This window comes from Hyperolius riggenbachi, chromosome 5 (genome assembly GCF_040937935.1).
Source record: "Hyperolius riggenbachi isolate aHypRig1 chromosome 5, aHypRig1.pri, whole genome shotgun sequence".
Lineage (NCBI taxonomy): Eukaryota > Metazoa > Chordata > Amphibia > Anura > Hyperoliidae > Hyperolius > Hyperolius riggenbachi.
In genome coordinates this window covers 450,009,895-450,031,569 of record NC_090650.1, presented here as the reverse complement: position 1 = coordinate 450,031,569, position 21,675 = coordinate 450,009,895, and the positions used below count along the sequence as shown (strand labels likewise).

At 51.3% G+C, this 21,675-nt stretch overlaps 1 protein-coding gene across 1 annotated transcript; it reads right to left on the bottom strand.

Annotated features, from left to right (window-relative positions):
• Positions 1-4,109: 4,109 nt before the first annotated feature.
• LOC137519506 (proline-rich protein 36-like) lies at positions 4,110-8,220 on the bottom strand. Its single transcript, XM_068238462.1, has 4 exons — positions 8,138-8,220; positions 5,984-6,802; positions 4,904-5,847; positions 4,110-4,801 (listed from the first exon to the last, which is right to left on the bottom strand). The coding sequence occupies exons 1-4, from the start codon at positions 8,218-8,220 to the stop codon at positions 4,110-4,112; spliced, it is 2,538 nt and encodes an 845-aa protein (XP_068094563.1).
• Between the last annotated feature and the right edge of the window lie 13,455 nt (positions 8,221-21,675).

Below are 21,675 nucleotides of genomic sequence, written 5' to 3'. Positions count from 1 at the left end.
AGTAAACTAGCTGCAGTGTGTGCTGATCTCTGCTGCCTCCAATATGTACAGTATAAGCTGTCACTCTGTGTCTGTACTGATAGTAAACTAGCTGCAGTGTGTGCTGATCTCTGCTACCTCCAGTATGTACAGTATAAGCTGTTACTCTGTGCCTGTACTGATAGTAAACTATCTGCAGTGTGTGCTGATCTCTGCTACCTCCAGTATGTACAGTATAAGCTGTCACTCTGTGTCTGTACTGATAGTAAACTAGCTGCAGTGTGCTGATCTCTGCTGCCTCCAATATGTACAGTATAAGCTGTTACTCTGTGCCTGGACTGATAGTAAACTAGCTTCAGGATGTGCTGATCTTTGCTACCTCCAGTATGTACAGTATAAGCTGTTACTCTGTAGCTGTACTGATAGTAAACTAGCTGCAGTGTGTGCTGATCTCTGCTGCCTCCAGTATGTACAGTATAAGCTGTTACTCTGTACCTATACTGATAGTAAACTAGCTGCAGCGTGTGCTTATCTCTGCTGCCTCCAATATGTCCAGTATAAGCTGTTTTCTGTGCATGGACTGATAGTAAACTATCTGCAGTGTGTGCTGATCTCTGCTACCTCCAGTATGTACAGTATAAGCTGTCACTCTGTGTCTGTACTGATAGTAAACTAGCTGCAGTGTGCTGATCTCTGCTGCCTCCAATATGTACAGTATAAGCTGTTACTCTGTAGCTGTACTGATAGTAAACTAGCTGCAGTGTGTGCTGATCTCTGCTGCCTCCAGTATGTACAGTATAAGCTGTTACTCTGTGCCTGGACTGATAATAACCTAGCTGCAGTGTGTGCTGATCTCTGCTGCCTCCAGTATGTACAGTATAAGCGGTTACTCTGTGCCTGTACTGATAGTAAACTAGCTGCAGTGTGTGATCTCTGCTGCCTCCAGTGTGTACAGTATAAGCTGTTACTCTGTGCCTGTACTGATAGTAAACTAGCTGCAGTGTTTGCTGATCTCTGCTGCCTCCAGTATGTACAGTATAAGCTGTTACTCTGTGCCTGTACTGATAGTAAGCTGACTGCAGTGTGTGCTGATCTCTGCTACCCCCAGTATGTACAGTATAAGCTGTTACTCTGTGCCTGTACTGATAGTAACCTAGCTGCAGTGTGTGCTAATCTCTGCTACCTCCAGTATGTACAGTATAAGCTGTTACTCTGTGGCTGTACTGACAGTAAACTAGCTGCAGTGTGCGCTGATCTCTGCTGCCTCCAGTATGTACAGTATAAGCTGTTACTCTGTGCCTGTACTGATAGTAAACTAGCTGCAGTATGTGCTGATCTCTGCTGCCTACAGTATGTACAGTATAAGCTGTTACTCTGTGCCTGTACTGATAGTAAGCTGGCTGCAGTGTGTGCTGATCTCTGCTACCCCCAGTATGTACAGTATAAGCTGTTACTCTGTGCCTGTACTGATAGTAACCTAGCTGCAGTGTGTGCTGGTCTCTGCTGCCTCTAGTATGTACAGTATAAGCTGTTACTCTGTGGCTGTACTGACAGTAAGCTAGCTGCAGTGTGTGCTGATCTCTGCTACCTCCAGTATGTACAGTATAAGCTGTTACTCTGTGGCTGTACTGACAGTAAGCTAGCTGCAGTGTGTGCTGATCTCTGCTGCCTCTAGTATGTACAGTATAAGCTGTTACTCTGTGGCTGTACTGACAGTAAGCTGGCTGCAGTGTGTGCTGATCTCTGCTACCCCCAGTATGTACAGTATAAGCTGTTACTCTGTGCCTGTACTGATAGTAAACTAGCTGCAGTATGTGCTGATCTCTGCTGCCTACAGTATGTACAGTATAAGCTGTTACTCTGTGCCTGTACTGTGTGTGCGGATCTACCTCCAGTGTGTACAGTATAAGGAGTTATTCTGTGCCTTTACTGATTGTAAACCAGCTGTATTGTGTGCTGATCCCTGCTACTTACAGTATGCACAGTATTAGCTGTAAAGCCTGGTACACACATACAATTTTGATTAGTCAATTTTAGCTCTGTTCATCAAATTCATTGTCTGTTGGCCCACTTACTGCACGGGGGTGGTAAAATTGTGGGCCAGTGATTGACCAATCAAAATTGTATGTGTGTATACATCTTTGATCTATGCCTATACTGATTGTAAATTATCCAAATAAAGGACAGGGGGCTCCATCCAATATTTCGATGGGCAGGCCCGTTATCTGTAGCTTACACCGCTGCTAAGTTCATGTACATTTGGCCCGACCCATGGCCACGCCCACTCACAACATGGCCACGCCCATTTTTACCCTTCACCTAGGGCCCACAGGTGCCCCCGATCTCCAAGGACCCTAGGTACGCCCCTGCATATTCCCCTCATATACCCTACGGGGGGAGGGGGGGTGGCCGTGAGTGGGGAGGAGAGGGGAGGATGGGTGCGACTGTAGAAGGCAAAAAAAAAATGATCGTGGCGCCAGCCGTGCCGAAGTGGGATGTGGGATGCCGGCGTTACATTTCTACCTCCCTTGGAATCTGCCCCCCTGCTAGCAGAGTGCACAGCTGAGCGGATCGCTCTGTCATCTTACCGGCATCTGGCTTCCTGTGACGTCACAGGAAGCAGAGTGAAGTCAGATGTCGGTACGCATAGATGGACGCCGGTAAGACGACAGCGCACTCCACCCCGAGACTTGGGGAGGTCATAGCAGGAGAGCCCCCCAAATCGGGACAGTCCCGCAGGATTCGGGACATTTGGGGGGCATGAGAATCTTCTTAAATCCTGGGTAGTCGTGGCAATTTAGCATCATTTTCTAGAACTGCACTACAGATAAGTTCAAATCCATCCCTAAACTGCTGAGAGCAGTTCTACAAATAGTGCAGAATGCAGGCTAGGCATGATTTGTGAAGTGCTTCTCCCCCTGCTGAATTCCTCCTCAGAGCCTGCTGGTATTAAAGGACAACTGAATTGAGAGGGATACGGAGGCTGCCATATTTATTTCCATCTAAGCAATGCCAGTTGCCTGGCAGCCCTGCTGATCCTCTGCCTCTAATACTACCAGCCATAGCCCCTGAACAAGCATGTAGCAAATCAGGGGTTTCTGACATTAAAGTCAGATCTGACAAGACTAGCTGCATGCTTGTTTCTGGTGTTATTCAGACACTACTGCAGAGAAATAGACCAGAAGGGCTGCCAGGCAACTGGTATTGATTAAAAGGAAATAAATATGGCAGCCTCCGTATACCTCTTACTTCAGTTCCCCTTTAATACAGCAGGTGTGTTGGTTCATTCAGCAACAGCAATTCTCACACACTGCACTGTCTGAGAACTTCCTGGCTCCTCCTATTCTACAACAGTTTTAGAAGGAATCTGCACTCTAGTGATTTCTTAAGATGCCTGAGACAGTTCTGCACGGATTCCTAAAAATCTACCAATATTTTGTCTCAGACACTCTGGATAAATGTCCCCAGAGGCTGCTAGAGGCGGAGCTGCTGTGAAGGACACAGAGGATGCCAGGGCTGGAGGCAGAGCTGCGGGAGGGACACAGAGGCTGCCGGGGCTGGAGGCGGAGCTGTGGCGAGGCACAGAGAGGCTGCCGGGGCTGGAGGCGGAGCTATGGCGAGGGAGACAGAGGCTGCCGGGGCTGGAGGCAGAGCTGCGGGAGGGACACAGAGGCTGCCGGGGCTGGAGGCGGAGCTGTGGCAAGGCACACAGAGGCTGCTGGGGCTGGAGGCGGAGCTATGGCGAGGGACACAGAGGCTGCCGGGGCTGGAGGCGGAGCTATGGCGAGGGAGACAGAGGCTGCCGGGGCTGGAGGCGGAGCTGCGGCGAGGGACGCAGAGGCTCCCGGGACTGGAGGCGGAGCTGCGGCGAGGGACACAGAGGGGGCTGGAGGCGGAGCTGTGGCGAGGGACGCAGAGGCTCCCAGGACTGGAAGCGGAGCTGCGGGCGAGGGACACAGGGGGCTGAAGGCAGAGCTGCAGCGAGGGACACACAGTCTGCCTGGGCTGGAGGCGGAGCTGCGGCGAGGGACACACAGGCTGCTGGAGGCGGAGCTGCGGCTAGGGACACGCCGGGGCTGGAGGCGGAGCTGCGACGAGGGACACAGAAGCTGCCGGGGCTGGAGGCGGAGCTATGGTGAGGGAGACAGAGGCTGCCGGGGCTGGAGGCGGAGCTGCGGCGAGGGACGCAGAGGCTCCCGGGACTGGAGGCGGGGCTGCGGCGAGGGACACAGAGGGGGCTGGAGGCAGAGCTGTGGCGAGGGACGCAGAGGCTCCCAGGACTGGAGGCAGAGCTGCAGCGAGGGACACAGAGGCTGCCGGGGTTGAGGCGGAGCTGCGGCGAGGGACACACAGTCTGCCGGGGCTGGAGGCGGAGCTGCGGCGAGGGACACACAGGCTGCTGGAGGCGGAGCTGTGGCTAGGGACACGCCGGGGCTGGAGGCGGAGCTGCGACGAGGGACACAGAGGCTGCCGGGGCTGGAGGCGGAGCTGTGGCCAGGGACACAGAGGCTGCCAGGGCTGGAGGCGGAGCTGCGGTGAGGGACACAGAGGCTGCCGGGGCTGGAGGAGGAAGCTGCGGGAGGGACACACCGGTTTCCGGGGCTGGAGGCGAAGCTTCGGTGAGGGACACAGAGGCTGCCGGGGCTGGAGGCGGAGCTGCGGCAAGGGACACAGAGGCTGCCGGGGCTGGTGGCGGAGCTGCGGCAAGGGACGTACAGGCTGCTGGGCTGGAGGCGGAGCTGTGGCGAGGGACACAGATGCTGCCGGGGCTGGTGGCGGAGCTGCGGCAAGGGACGTACAGGCTGCTGGGCTGGAGGCGGAGCTGTGGCGAGGGACACAGAGGCTGCCGGGGCTGGAGGCGGAGCTGCGGCGAGGGACACAGAGGCTGCCGGGGCTGGAGGCGGAGCTGCGGCGAGGGACACACAGGCTGCCGGGGTTGGAGGCGGAGCTGCGGTGAGGGACACACAGGCTGCTGGGCTGGAGTGCGGAGCTGTGGCGAGGGACACAGAGGCTGCCGAGGCAGGAGGCGGAGCTGAGGCAAGGGACACAGAGGCTGCCGGGGCTGGAGGCGGAGCTGCGGCGAGGGACGTACAGGCTGCTGGGCTGGAGGCGGAGCTGTGGCGATGGACACAGAGGCTGCTGAGGCTGGAGGCGGAGCTGCGGCGAGGGACACAGTGGCTGCCGGGGCTGGAGGTGGATCTGCGGCAAGGGACACACAGGCTGCCGGGGCTGGAGGTGGAGCTGCGGCGAGGGACACACAGGCTGTCGGGGATGGAGGCGGAGCTGCGGCGAGGGACGTACAGGCTGCTGGGCTGGAGGCGGAGCTGTGGCGAGGGACACAGAGACTGCCGGGGCTGGAGGCGGAGCTGCGGCGAGGGACAAAGAGGCTGCCGGGGCTGGAGGCGGAGCTGCGGCGAGGGACACACAGGCTGCCGGGGTTGGAGGCGGAGCTGCGGTGAGGGACACACAGGCTGCCGGGGCTGGAGTCGGAGCTTCAGCGAGGGACACAGAGGCTGACTGGGCTGGAGGCGGAGCTGAGGCAAGGGACACAGAGGCTGACGGGGCTGGAGGCGGAGCTGCAGCAAGGGTCGTACAGGCTGCTGGGCTGGAGGCGGAGCTGTGGCGATGGACACAGAGGCTGCCGAGGCTGGAGGCGGAGCTGCGGCGAGGGACACAGTGGCTGCCGGGGCTGGAGGTGGATCTGCGGCGAGGGACACACAGGCTGCCGGGGCTGGAGGTGGAGCTGCGGCGAGGGACACACAGGCTGCTGGGGCTGGAGGTGGAGCCGCGGCGAGGGACACAGAGGCTGCCGGGGATGGAGGCGGAGCTGCGGCGAGGGACGTACAGGCTGCTGGGCTGGAGGCGGAGCTGTGGCGAGGGACACAGAGGCTGCCGGGGCTGGAGGCAGAGCTGCAGCGAGGGACAGAGGGGGCTGGAGGCGGAGCTGCGGCGAGGGACACAGAGGCTGCCGGGGCTGGAGGTGGAACTGCAGCGAGGGACACACAGGCTGCCGGGGTTGGAGGCGGAGCTGCGGTGAGGGACACAGAGGCTGACTGGGCTGGAGGCGGAGCTGAGGCAAGGGGCACAGAGGCTGCCGGGGCTGGAGGCGGAGCTGCGGCAAGGGTCGTACAGGCTGCTGGGCTGGAGGCGGAGCTGTGGCGAGGGACACAGAGGCTGCCGAGGCTGGAGGCGGAGCTGCGGTGAGGGACACACAGGCTGCCGGGGCTGGAGGCGGAGCTGTGGCGAGGGACACACAGGCTGACTGGGCTGGAGGCGGAGCTGAGGCAAGGGGCACAGAGGCTGCCGGGGCTGGAGGCGGAGCTGCGGCAAGGGTCGTACAGGCTGCTGGGCTGGAGGCGGAGCTGTGGCGAGGGACACAGAGGCTGCCGAGGGTGGAGGCGGAGCTGCGGCGAGGGACACAGTGGCTGCCGGGGCTGGAGGTGGAGCTGCGGCGAGGGACACACAGGCTTCCGGGGCTGGAGTCGGAGCTGCAGCGAGGGACACAGAGGCTGACTGGGCTGGAGGCGGAGCTGAGGCAAGGGACACAGAGGCTGCCGGGGCTGGAGGCGGAGCTGCGGCAAGGGTCGTACAGGCTGATGGGCTGGAGGCGGAGCTGTGGCGAGGGACACAGAGGCTGCCGAGGCTGGAGGCGGAGCTGCGGTGAGGGGCACACAGGCTGCCGGGGCTGGAGTCGGAGCTGCGGTGAGGGGCACACAGGCTGCCGGGGCTGGAGTCGGAGCTGCGGTGAGGGGCACACAGGCTGCCGGGGCTGGAGTCGGAGCTGCAGCGAGGGACACAGAGGCTGCCTGGGCTGGAGGCGGAGCTGAGGCAAGGGACACAGAGGCTGCCGGGGCTGGAGGCGGAGCTGCAGCGAGGGACACAGAGGCTGACTGGGCTGGAGGCGGAGCTGAGGCAAGGGACACAGAGGCTGCCGGGGCTGGAAGCGGAGCTGCAGCGAGGGACACAGAGGCTGCCGGGGCTGGAGTCGGAGCTGCAGCAAGGGACACAGAGGCTGACTGGGCTGGAGGCGGAGCTGAGGCAAGGGACACAGAGGCTGCCGGGGCTGGAAGCGGAGCTGCAGCGAGGGACACAGAGGCTGACTGGGCTGGAGGTGGAGCTGTGGCAAGGGACACAGAGGCTGACTGGGCTGGAGGCGGAGCTGAGGCAAGGGACACAGAGGCTGCCTGGGCTGGAGGCGGAGCTGCAGCGAGGGACACAGAGGCTGACTGGGCTGGAGGCGGAGCTGAGGCAAGGGACACAGAGGCTGCCGGGGCTGGAAGCGGAGCTGCAGCGAGGGACACAGAGGCTGCCGGGGCTGGAGTCGGAGCTGCAGCAAGGGACACAGAGGCTGACTGGGCTGGAGGCGGAGCTGAGGCAAGGGACACAGAGGCTGCCGGGGCTGGAAGCGGAGCTGCAGCGAGGGACACAGAGGCTGACTGGGCTGGAGGTGGAGCTGTGGCAAGGGACACAGAGGCTGACTGGGCTGGAGGCGGAGCTGAGGCAAGGGACACAGAGGCTGCCGGGGCTGGAAGCGGAGCTGCGGCGAGGGACACAGAGGCTGCCTGGGCTGGAGGCGGAGCTGAGGCAAGGGACACAGAGGCTGCCGGGGCTGGAGGCGGAGCTGCAGCGAGGGACACAGAGGCTGACTGGGCTGGAGGCGGAGCTGAGGCAAGGGACACAGAGGCTGCCGGGGCTGGAAGCGGAGCTGCAGCGAGGGACACAGAGGCTGACTGGGCTGGAGGTGGAGCTGTGGCGAGGGACACACAGGCTGCCGGGGCTGGAGGCGCAGCTGCAGCGAGGGACACAGAGGCTGACTGGGCTGGAGGCGGAGCTGAGGCAAGGGACACAGAGGCTGCCGGGGCTGGAGGCGGAGCTGCAGCGAGGGACACAGATGCTGCTGAGGCTGGAGGCGGAGCTGAGGCAAGGGACACAGAGGCTGCCGGGGCTGGAGGCGGAGCTGCAGCGAGGGACACAGAGGCTGACTGGGCTGGAGGCGGAGCTGAGGCAAGGGACACAGATGCTGCTGAGGCTGAAGGAAGCCCCAGGTGAATAGAGCCTTTTTTTTTGCTCGGCTGTATCTTTTAACCACTTGAGGACCACAGGCTTACATCCCCCTAGTGGCCAGGCCACGTTTTACAATTCAGGACTGCAGCTTTACCAGGAAGCAAACTTCAGCCACACGTCCTCATATTTTATGGGTTTGGAGGAATGTGTGAGAGGAGTCGTGTCTTGCGGGAGCATTAGGATTAATCTGACACATTGGGCTCTATTCATAAAAGGCTTTGCGGTAAAACAAATGTTGGAGGGAAAAACACTGCATCAGTATTTTAAACGTTTGTGTGCTAATTCATAAAAATGTTTACAGTTGTGATAAAAGGTCAGGGATTTCCCGAACTAGGCAGGCGGTAGGCAGGCTCTAGGCTGGCTCTTGGCTGGCTCTAGGCTGGCTCTTGGCTGGCTCTAGGCTGGCTCTAGGCTGGCTCTTGGCTGGCTCTAGGCTGACTCTAGGCTGGCTCTTGGCTGGCTCTAGGCTGGCTCTTGGCTGGCTCTAGGCTGGCTCTAGGCTGGCTCTAGGCTGGCTCTAGGCTGGCTCTAGGCTGGCTCTAGGCTGACTCTAGGCTGGCTCTAGGCTGACTCTAGGCTGGCTCTAGGCTGACTCTAGGCTGGCTCTAGGCTGGCTCTAGGCTGACTCTAGGCTGGCTCTAGGCTGGCTCTAGGCTGGCTCTAGGCTGGCTCTAGGCTGACTCTAGGCTGGCTCTAGGCTGACTCTAGGCTGGCTCCAGGCTGGCTCTTGGCTGGCTCTAGGCTGGCTCTAGGCTGGCTCTAGGCTGACTCTAGGCTGACTCTTGGCTGGCTCTAGGCTGGCTCTAGGCTGGCTCTAGGCTGGCTCTTGGCTGACTCTAGGCTGGCTCTAGGCTGGCTCTAGGTTGACTCTAGGCTGGCTCTAGGCTGGCTCTTGGCTGGCTCTAGGCTGACTCTATAGGCTGGCTCTAGGCTGGCTCTAGGCTGGCTCTAGGCTGACTGTAGGCTGGCTCTAGGCTGGCTCTTGGCTGGCTCTAGGCTGACTCTAGGCTGGCTCTATAGGCTGGCTCTAGGCTGGCTCTAGGCTGGCTCTAGGCTGACTCTAGGCTGGCTCTAGGCTGACTGTAGGCTGGCTCTAGGCTGGCTCTTGGCTGGCTCTAGGCTGACTCTAGGCTGACTCTAGGCTGGCTCTAGGCTGGCGGTAACATGAGCAGCTGCCTGAGGTGATACATTTTCTCCATGCAGAGACAGCATTACAATAAAACAGGTAGCCCCAGCTTCCCTTTACATGTGCATTTTTTTTTAAAACTGCCTCTATTTGCCCTGAATCTGCGCTGAATCTGTCTATTAGTCTTTCTAAACAATCTATTTAATTGCTGCAGCTTAGAAGAACTTCCAGAAATGTTACACATGCAGGCTTTCTGATGTGAAATATATCTGAAAATGGGTACCCAAGGGCAGGGGCGTACCTAGGGTCCTTGGAGATCGGGGGCACCTGTGGGCCCTAGGTAAAGGGTAAAAATGGGTGTGGCCATGCGGTGAGTGGGCGTGGCCATGGGTGGGGCCAAATGTACATGAACTTAGCAGCGGTGTAAGCTACAGATAACGGGCCTGCCCATCGAAATATTGGATGGAGCCCCCTGTCCTTTATTTGGATAATTAACAATCAGTATAGGCATAGATCAAAGATGTATACACACATACAATTTTTATTGGTCAATCACTGACCCCCAATTTTACCACCCCCGTGCAGTAAGTGGGCCAACAGACAATAAATTTGATGAACAGAGCTAAAATTGACTAATCAAAATTGTATGTGTGTACCAGGCTTTACAGCTAATACTGTGCATACTGTAAGTAGCAGGGATCAGCACACAATACAGCTGGTTTACAATCAGTAAAGGCACAGAATAACTCCTTATACTGTACACACTGGAGGTAGATCCGCACACAGTGCAGGCACTAGAGAACAGCGTATACTGTACATACTGTAGGCAGCAGAGATCAGCACATACTGCAGCTAGTTTACTATCAGTACAGGCACAGAGTAACAGCTTATACTGTACATACTGGAGGCAGCAGAGATCAGCGCACACTGCAGCTAGCTTACTATCAGTACAGGCACAGAGTAACAGCTTATACTGTACATACTGGAGGTAGCAGAGATCAGCACACACTGCAGCTAGCTTACTGTCAGTACAGCCACAGAGTAACAGCTTATACTGTACATACTGGAGGTAGCAGAGATTAGTACACACTGCAGCTAGGTTACTATCAGTACAGGCACAGAGTAACAGCTTATACTGTACATACTGTGGGTAGCAGAGATCAGCACACACTGCAGCCAGCTTACTATCAGTACAGGCACAGAGTAACAGCTTATACTGTACATACTGGAGGCAGCAGAGATCAGCAAACACTGCAGCTAGTTTACTATCAGTACAGGCACAGAGTAACAGCTTATACTGTACATACTGGAGGCAGCAGAGATCAGCGCACACTGCAGCTAGCTTACTGTCAGTACAGGCACAGAGTAACAGCTTATACTGTACATACTGGAGGCAGCAGAGATCACACACTGCAGCTAGTTTACTATCAGTACAGGCACAGAGTAACCGCTTATACTGTACATACTGGAGGCAGCAGAGATCAGCACACACTGCAGCTAGGTTATTATCAGTCCAGGCACAGAGTAACAGCTTATACTGTACATACTGGGGGTAGCAGAGATCAGCACATACTGCAGCTAGTTTACTATCAGTACAGGCACAGAGAAACAGCTTATACTGTACATACTGGAGGCAGCAGAGATCAGCACACACTGCAGCTAGTTTACTACCAGTACAGGCACAGAGTAACAGCTTATACTGTACATACTGGAGGCAGCAGAGATCAGCACACACTGCAGCTAGTTTACTATCAGTACAGCTACAGAGTAACAGCTTATACTGTACATACTGGAGGCAGCAGAGATCAGCACATCCTGCAGCTAGTTTACTATCAGTCCAGGCACAGAGTAACAGCTTATACTGTACATACTGGAGGTAGCAGAGATCAGCACACGCTGCAGCTAGTTTACTATCAGTACAGGCACAGAGTAACAGCTTATAATGTACATACTGGAGGCAGCAGAGATCAGCACACACTGCAGCTAGGTTACTATGAGTACATGCACAGGAGTAACAGCTTATACTGTACATACTGGAGGCAGCAGAGATCAGCACACGCTGCAGCTAGTTTACTATCAGTACAGGCACAGAGTAACAGCTTATACTGTACATACTAGTGGTAGCAGAAATCAGCACACGCTGCAGCTAGTTTACTATCAGTACAGGCACAGAGTAACAGCTTATACTGTACATACTGGGGGTAGCAGAGATCAGCACATCCTGCAGCTAGTTTACTATCAGTACAGGCACAGAGTAACAGCTTATACTGTACATACTGGAGGCAGCAGAGATCAGCACACACTGCAGATAGTTTACTATCAGTCCATGCACAGAACACAGCTTATACTGGACATATTGGAGGCAGCAGAGATAAGCACATGCTGCAGCTAGCTTATCAGTACATACACAGAGTAACAGCTTATACTGTACATACTGGAGGCAGCAGAGATCAGCACACACTGCAGCTAGTTTACTATCAGTACAGAGTAACAGCTTATACTGTACATACTGGAGGCAGCAGAGATCAGCACACACTGCAGCTAGTTTACTATCAGTACAGCTACAGAGTAACAGCTTATACTGTACATATTGGAGGCAGCAGAGATCAGCACACTGCAGCTAGTTTACTATCAGTACAGACACAGAGTGACAGCTTATACTGTACATACTGGAGGTAGCAGAGATCAGCACACACTGCAGATAGTTTACTATCAGTCCATGCACAGAAAACAGCTTATACTGGACATATTGGAGGCAGCAGAGATAAGCACACGCTGCAGCTAGTTTACTATCAGTACAGGTACAGAGTAACAGCTTATACTGTACATACTGGAGGCAGCAGAGATCAGCACACACTGCAGCTAGTTTACTATCAGTACAGCTACAGAGCAACAGCTTATACTGTACATACTGGAGGTAGCAAAGATCAGCACATCCTGAAGCTAGTTTACTATCAGTCCAGGCACAGAGTAACAGCTTATACTGTACATATTGGAGGCAGCAGAGATCAGCACACTGCAGCTAGTTTACTATCAGTACAGACACAGAGTAACAGCTTATACTGTACATACTGGAGGTAGCAGAGATCAGCACACACTGCAGATAGTTTACTTTCAGTACAGGCACAGAGTAACAGCTTATACTGTACATACTGGAGGTAGCAGAGATCAGCACACACTGCAGCTAGTTTACTATCAGTACAGACACAGAGTGACAGCTTATACTGTACATACTGGAGGCAGCAGAGATCAGCACACACTGCAGCTAGTTTACTATCAGTACAGGCACAGAGTAACAGCTTATACTGTACATACTGGAGGTAGCAGAGATCAGCACACACTGCAGCTAGTTTACTATCAGTACAGGCACAGAGTAACAGCTTATACTGTACATACTGGAGGTAGCAGAGATCAGCACACACTGCAGATAGTTTACTATCAGTACAGGCACAGAGTAACAGCTTATACTGTACATACTGGAGGTAGCAGAGATCAGCACACACTGCAGATAGTTTACTATCAGTCCATGCACAGAAAACAGCTTATACTGGACATATTGGAGGCAGCAGAGATCAGCACATGCTGCAGCTAGGTTACTATCAGTACAGGCACAGAGTCACAGCTTATACTGTACATACTGGAGGCAGCAGAGATCAGCACACACTGCAGCTAGTTTACTATCAGTACAGGCACAGAGTAACAGCTTATACTGTACATACTGGAGGTAGCAGAGATCAGCACACACTGCAGATAGTTTACTATCAGTACAGGCAGGGTCCCCAACCGTCCCGGATTCGTCGGGACCGTCACGGGTTGGGGGAGGGGTCCCGCTGTCCCGGGATACCCCCCCCCCCTTGTGTCCCGGCAGGCAGAGGTGAGGTGTGAGGAGAGAAAGAAATGATCAAGGCACCAGCCGCAAAACAGTGTACTAATGCAGCGGTGAGCAGAGCGGACATCACTCCTTCCTCCCTCCCTCTCCCTGAGTCCCCGGCCATCATGAAATGCAGAGATCGTTCGCAGCGGCCAGCGGGTGTTTTGTTTACATGCTGTTCGGTGACCGGCTTCCTAGTACTTCCTGTTTTCGCGAAACAGGAAGTAGGAAGCCGGCCGCTGGAACGGTATGTAAACTAAACACCCGCTGGCCGCTGCGCACGACCTCTGCATTTCATGATGGCCGGGGACTCAGGGAGAGGGAGGGAGGAAGGAGTGATGTCCGCTCTGCTCACCGCTGCATTAGTACACTGTTTTGCGGCTGGTGCCTCGATCATTTCTTTCCTCTTCTGCCTACATATACTGGGGACATATACACCCTGGCTACATATACTGGGGACATATACACCCTGGCTACATATACTGGGCATGTATACCCCTGGCTACATATACTGGGCATGTATACCCCTGGCTACATATACTGGGCATGTATACCCCTGGCTACATATACTGGGGACATATACACCCTGGCTACATATACTGGGCATGTATACCCCTGGCTACATATACTGGGCATGTATACCCCTGGCTACATATACTGAGCATGTATACCCCTGGCTACATATACTGGGGACATATACACCCTGGCTACATATACTGGGCATGTATACCCCTGGCTACATATACTGGGCATGTATACCCCTGGCTACATATACTGGGCATGTATACCCCTGGCTACATATACTGGGGACATATACACCCTGGCTACATATACTGGGGACATATACACCCTGGCTACATATACTGGGCATGTATACCCCTGGCTACATATACTGGGCATGTATACCCCTGGCTACATATACTGGGCATGTATACCCCTGGCTACATATACTGAGCATGTATACCCCTGGCTACATATACTGGGCATGTATACCCCTGGCTACATATACTGGGCATGTATACCCCTGGCTACATATACTGAGCATGTATACCCCTGGCTACATATACTGGGCATGTATACCCCTGGCTACATATACTGGGGACATATACACCCTGGCTACATATACTGGGCATGTATACCCCTGGCTACATATACTGGGGACATATACACCCTGGCTACATATACTGGGCATGTATACCCCTGGCTACATATACTGGGCATGTATACCCCTGGCTACATATACTGGGGACATATACACCCTGGCTACATATACTGGGCATGTATACCCCTGGCTACATATACTGGGGACATATACACCCTGGCTACATATACTGGGCATGTATACCCCTGGCTACATATACTGGGGACATATACACCCTGGCTACATATACTGGGCATGTATACCCCTGGCTACATATACTGGGGACATATACACCCTGGCTACATATACTGGGCATGTATACCCCTGGCTACATATACTGGGCATGTATACCCCTGGCTACATATACTGAGCATGTATACCCCTGGCTACATATACTGGGCATGTATACCCCTGGCTACATATACTGGGGACATATACACCCTGGCTACATATACTGGGCATGTATACCCCTGGCTACATATACTGGGCATGTATACCCCTGGCTACATATACTGAGCAATGTATACCCCTGGCTACATATACTGGGCATGTATACCCCTGGCTACATATACTGGGGACATATACACCCTGGCTACATATACTGGGCATGTATACCCCTGGCTACATATACTGGGCATGTATACCCCTGGCTACATATACTGAGCATGTATACCCCTGGCTACATATACTGGGCACATATCCCCCTGGCTACATATACTGGGGACATATACACCCTGGCTACATATACTGGGGACATATACACCCTGGCTACATATACTGGGCATGTATACCCCTGGCTACATATACTGAGCATGTATACCCCTGGCTACATATACTGGGCATGTATACCCCTGGCTACATATACTGGGGACATATACACCCTGGCTACATATACTGGGCATGTATACCCCTGGCTACATATACTGGGGACATATACACCCTGGCTACATATACTGGGCATGTATACCCCTGGCTACATATACTGGGGACATATACCCCTGGCTAAATATACTGGGGACATATACCCCCCTGGCTACATATACTGGGGACATATACCCCCCGGCTACATATACTGGGCATGTATACCCCTGGCTACATATACTGGGGACATATACCCCCTGGCTACATATACTTATTATTATTATTTTTATTATTTATTGTATTTATAAAGCGCCAACATATTACGCAGCGCTGCACAATAGATAAATGGGGTAACATACAGGTAGAACATACGGAAACTCACAACAAAACAAGATCATGCAAATGATTTGATAACAATACAGTGTCATAGGTCAAGATAGAGACTGTTCGAGTCTACAAGAAGGGTGGTTGTGAGTAAGATTGCATAATCAAGATGGATACATTAGGGAGGAGGGCCCTGCCAGAGGCTTACAATCTAAAGGGTGGGGTGGAGACAATAGGTGCGTCTTTTGAGAGGGGGTCTAACAGAACATATTATGATACTGGTGTAGGGGGGTATGCGAGCGTGAAGAGGTGAGTCTTGAGAGCTTGTTTGAAGGTATTAAAGGTGGGGGCGAGTCTGACGGCTGGTGGGAGAGAGTTCCAGAGAGTAGGGGCAGCCCTGGCTACATATACTTGGGACATATACCCCTTGGCTACATATACTGGGGACATATACTCCCTGGCTACATATACTGGGGACATATACCCCTGGCTACATATACTGGGCATACATACCCCTGCCTACATATACTGGGGACATATACACCTGGCTATATATACTGGGGACATATACACCTGGCTACATATACTGGGGACAAATGCCTCTGGCTACATATAATGGGACATATACCCCTGCCTACATATACTGTGGACATATACCTCAGGCTACATATACTGGGGACAAATGCCTCTGGCTACATATAATGGGACATATACCCCTGCCTACATATACTGTGGACATATACCTCAGGCTACATATACTGGGGACATATACACCTGACTACATATACCATAGCTCCCAACTGTCACTTTTTTTTTCCCTTTAAATTGATAGAATACTAATTTTAAAATGTTAATATGAAGGAAAATGAGCCAGGATAGAAAGGACCAGTGTGGTTTGAATTATAAAACAACATATTTTTCTTATGAAATCTTTATGGTATGCGTGACTAGAGGCGTGGTGAGGGCGTGGCCAGGGGTGTGGCAGGGGCGTGGCTTAAGTGTCCCTTTTTCTCATCTCAAAAAGTTGGGAGGTATGGTACAGGCACAGAGTAACAGCTTATACTGTACATATTGGAGGCAGCAGAGATCAGCACACACTGCAGCTAGTTTACTGTCAGTACATACACAGAGTAACAGCTTATACTGTACATACTGGAGGCAGCAGAGATCAGCACACACTGCAGCTAGTTTACTATCAGTACAGGCACAGAGTAACAGCTTATACTGTACATACTGGAGGCAGCAGAGATCAGCACACACTGCAGCTAGGTTACTATCAGTACAGGCACAGAGTAACAGCTTATACTGTACATACTGGAGGTAGCAGAGATCAGCACACACTGCAGCTAGCTTATCAGTACATACACAGAGTAACAGCTTATACTGTACATACTGGAGGTTGCAAAGATCAGCACACACACTGCAGCTAGTTTACTATCAGTACAGCTACAGAGTAACAGCTTATACTGTACATACTGGAGGCAGCAGAGATCAGCACACACTGCAGCTAGTTTACTATCAGTACAGGCACAGAGTAACAGCTTATACTGTACATATTGGAGGCAGCAGAGATCAGCACACACTGCAGCTAGTTTACTATCCGTACAGTTGCAGAGTTTCGGCTTATACTGTACATACTGGAGGAAGCAGAGATCAGCACACACTGCAGCTAGTTTACTATCAGTACAGGCACAGAGTAACAGCTTATACTGTACATACTGGAGGTAGCAGAGATCAGGACACGCTGCAGCTAGTTTACTATCAGTACAGGCACAGAGTAACAGCTTATACTGTACATATTGGAGGTAGCAGAGATCAGCACACAGTGCAGCTAGTTTACTATCAGTACAGGCACAGAGTAACAGCTTATACTGTACATACAGGTGGTAGCAGAGATCAGCACACACTTCAGCTAGTTTACTATCAGTACATACACAGAGTAACAGCTTATACTGTACACCACACATGCACAGTATTTAATTTCTTCAGCTCTGTGAAAATTCCTCCGTCTTCCCTACTGCAGAGGGCGGGATCAAGTGGGCATGACCAGGAAAGATACAGGCCAGAAGAAGGAAATACTGCGCATGTGCAGCACAGTCTTTCCATACTAGACAGGCTGGTCAGGAGCCACAACAGGGGGGTTGAAAGGGGGAAACAGAGCCACACAGGTTGAAACAGAATGAGCAGTAAGACCCATGACCCCCATCCCAGCATGTTTTTTTTTTTTTTTTTATCAGAGAACACTGGGCTCTGCCTCTGATCTCTGGAATCCTTTAGGCTACCTTAGTGCTCATTTACAATTCAAATTGATGCCATGTGTGGGGAGGTGTACACAGGCTTACCATATGCAGTATAGGCTTCTAGTGCGACTGGCACACAGTATTTGGTCCCCTGCAAGTGTGGTCAGTGGTCATAGGCAGCCCAATAGGAAATACTACACATGTCAACCAGGATATAAGAATACTGCAGGCAGACCAAGGGCAACACTATACAATACAATACAATAACATTTCTATAGCGCTTTTCTCCCATAGGACTCAAAGCGCTTAGGCTCTCTCAGATTCAGTAATTAGTAGGATGAAGTATTCACACAACAAAAGTTATATTTCTGCAAATGCCAAACTGAACAGGTGGGTTTTCAGTCTGGATTTAAACACGTCCAGGGATGGAGCTGTCCTGATCTGTTGAGGTAAGGAGTTCCAAAACATAGGGGCAGCATGACAGAAGGCTCTGGGACCAAAAGTTTCCAAGTGGACTCTGGGTATGACTAGATTATTAGAACCTGTGGATCTGAGAATGCGGGGATTGCTACGCAGCTGTAACATATCTTTCATGTATCCAGGGCCTAGATTATTCAGGGATTTAAATGTCAGTAGGCCGATCTTGAATAGGACCCTCCATTCTATAGGTAGCCAGTGAAGGGAATGCAGGACTGGCGTTATGTGGCAGTGACGGGGTTGGTTGGTTAGCAGTCTGGCAGCAGTATTCTGTATCAGCTGTAGACGGTACAAGACCTTTTTTGGAAGGCAAGTGTAGAGAGCATTGCAGTAGTCCAGTCGGGATGTGATGAAGGCGTGGACTAAGGTTGGCAGATCTTCTGGGGGTATGAGGTGCTTGATTTTTGCAATGTTTTTCAGGTGAAAATAGGATGATTTCACCACAGCAGAGATTTGAGTTCTGAAGTTTAAATCCCCATCAATTAGAACTCCCAGGCTACGCACATGATCAGAGCTGCGTAGATCCGTGCCTCCTAGGCCAACACTAGGCCACAGGAGGTGCGCAGTAAGCCTATGCACAGCCCTCCCCACACACAGCATAACTTTATCATTCAAATGAATGCTAGGCTAAGGTAGAGTGACCAGATTTTTGTTGGTCCAACCTGGGAGGGGGGTGGGTGGCGAAAAGTGGGGATGACTGAGGAGCACACAGCGACGCGGCGAAAAATGGGCGTGGCCATGACATTGTATGGGTGGAGCTAATGTAATGATGTAACAGCGACGCATAAGAAAGCAGTGTTTACGCCATGATGTGGACAAACGAGACTTTGCATCATGGGTGTGCAGAAACTGTGCGATGCTAATAGTATACCGTAACCACAAAGCAGCAAACATAGCCATCTATGACCATTAAATAATAAATGCAGTAATAGTTACCCCGGACACCAGAAAATTAACGCAATGGACAACATGTCAGCACAAAATAAACGCAATGCGGGCAACATGTCAGTATAAAATAAATGCAATGCGGGCAACATGTCAGTATAAAATAAACGCAATGCGGGCAACATGTCAGTACAAAATAAACGCAATGCGGGCAACATGTCAGTACTAAATAAACGCAATGCGGGCAAACATGTCAGTACAAAATAAACGCAATGCAGGCAAACATGTCAGTACAAAATAAACGCAATGCAGGCAAACATGTCAGTACAAAATAAATGCAATGCGGGCAACATGTCAGTACAAAATAAACGCAATGCGGGCAACATGTCAGTACAAAATAAACGCAATGCGGGCAAACATGTCAGTATAAAATAAATGCAATGCGGGCAAATATGTCAGTATAAAATAAACGCAATGCGGGCAAACATGTCAGTATAAAATAAACGCAATGCGGGCAACATGTCAGTACAAAATAAACGCAATGCGGGCAACATGTCAGTACTAAATAAACGCAATGCGGGCAAACATGTCAGTACAAAATAAACGCAATGCAGGCAAACATGTCAGTACAAAATAAACGCAATGCAGGCAAACATGTCAGTACAAAATAAATGCAATGCGGGCAACATGTCAGTACAAAATAAACGCAATGCGGGCAACATGTCAGTACAAAATAAACGCAATGCGGGCAAACATTTCACCAGAAAATTAACGCAATGCGGGCAAACATGTCAGTACAAAATAAACGCAATGCGGGCAACATGTCAGTACAAAATAAACACAATGCGGGCAACATATCAGTACAAAATAAACGCAATGCGGGCAAACATGTCAGTACAAAATAAACGCAAAGCGGGCAACATGTCAGTACAAAATAAACGCAATGCGGGCAACATATCAGTACAAAATAAACGCAATGCGGGCAAACACGTCAGTACAAAATAAACGCAATGCGGGCAAACATGTCAGTACAAAATAAACGCAATGCGGGCAAACATGTCAGTACAAAATAAACGCAATGTGGGCAAACATGTCAGTACAAAATAAACGCAATGCGGGCAACATGTCAGTACAAAATAAACGCAATGTGGGCAAACATGTCAGTACAAAATAAACGCAATGCGGGCAAACATGTCAGTACAAAATAAACGCAATGCGGGCAAACATGTCAGTACAAAATAAACGCAATGCGGGCAACATGTCAGTACAAAATAAACAAAATGTGGGCAAACATGTCAGTACAAAATAAACGCACTGCGGGCAAACATGTCACTACAAAATAAATGCAATGCGGGCAACATGTCAGTACAAAATAAACGCAATGCGGGCAAACATGTCAGTACAAAATAAACAAAATGTGGGCAAACATGTCAGTACAAAATAAACGCAATGCGGGCAACATGTCAGTACAAAATAAACGCAATGCGGGCAAACATGTCAGTACAAAATAAACGCAATGCGGGCAAACATGTCAGTACAAAATAAACGCAATGCGGGCAAACATGTCAGTACAAAATAAACGCAATGCGGGCAACATGTCAGTACAAAATAAACGCAATGCGGGCAACATGTCAGTACAAAATAAACGCAATGTGGGCAAACATGTCAGTACAAAATAAACGCAATGCGGGCAAACATGTCAGTACAAAATAAACGCAATGCGGGCAACATGTCAGTACAAAATAAACGAAATGCGGGCAAACATGTCAGTACAAAATAAACGCAATGCGGGCAACATGTCAGTACAAAATAAATGCAATGCGGGCAAACATGTCAGTACAAAATAAACGCAATGTGGGCAAACATGTCAGTACAAAATAAACGCAATGCGGGCAACATGTCAGTACAAAATAAACGCAATGCGGGCAACATGTCAGTACAAAATAAACGCAATGCGGGCAACATGTCAGTACAAAATAAACGAAATGCGGGCAAACATGTCAGTACAAAATAAACGCAATGCGGGCAACATGTCAGTACAAAATAAATGCAATGCGGGCAAACATGTCAGTACAAAATAAACGCAATGTGGGCAAACATGTCAGTACAAAATAAACGCAATGCGGGCAACATGTCAGTACAAAATAAACGCAATGCGGGCAACATGTCAGTACAAAATAAAAACGCAATGCGGGCAAACATGTCAGTACAAAATAAACGCAATGCGGGCAAACATGTCAGTACAAAATAAAAACGCAATGCGGGCAAACATGTCAGTACAAAATAAATGCAATGCGGGCAACATGTCAGTACAAAATAAAAACGCAATGCGGGCAAACATGTCAGTACAAAATAAACGCAATGCGGGCAAACATGTCAGTACAAAATAAACGCAATGCGGGCAAACATGTCAGTACAAAATAAACGCAATGCGGGCAAACATGTCAGTACAAAATGAACGCAATGTGGGCAAACATGTCAGTACAAAATAAACGCAATGCGGGCAAACATGTCAGTACAAAATAAACGCAATGCGGGCAAACATATCAGTACAAAATAAACGCAATGCGGGCAACATGTCAGTACAAAATAAACGCAATGCGGGCAAACATTTCACCAGAAAATAAACGCAATGCGGGCAAACATTTCACCAGACAATAAACGCAATGCGGGCAAACATGTCAGTACAAAATGAACGCAATGCGGG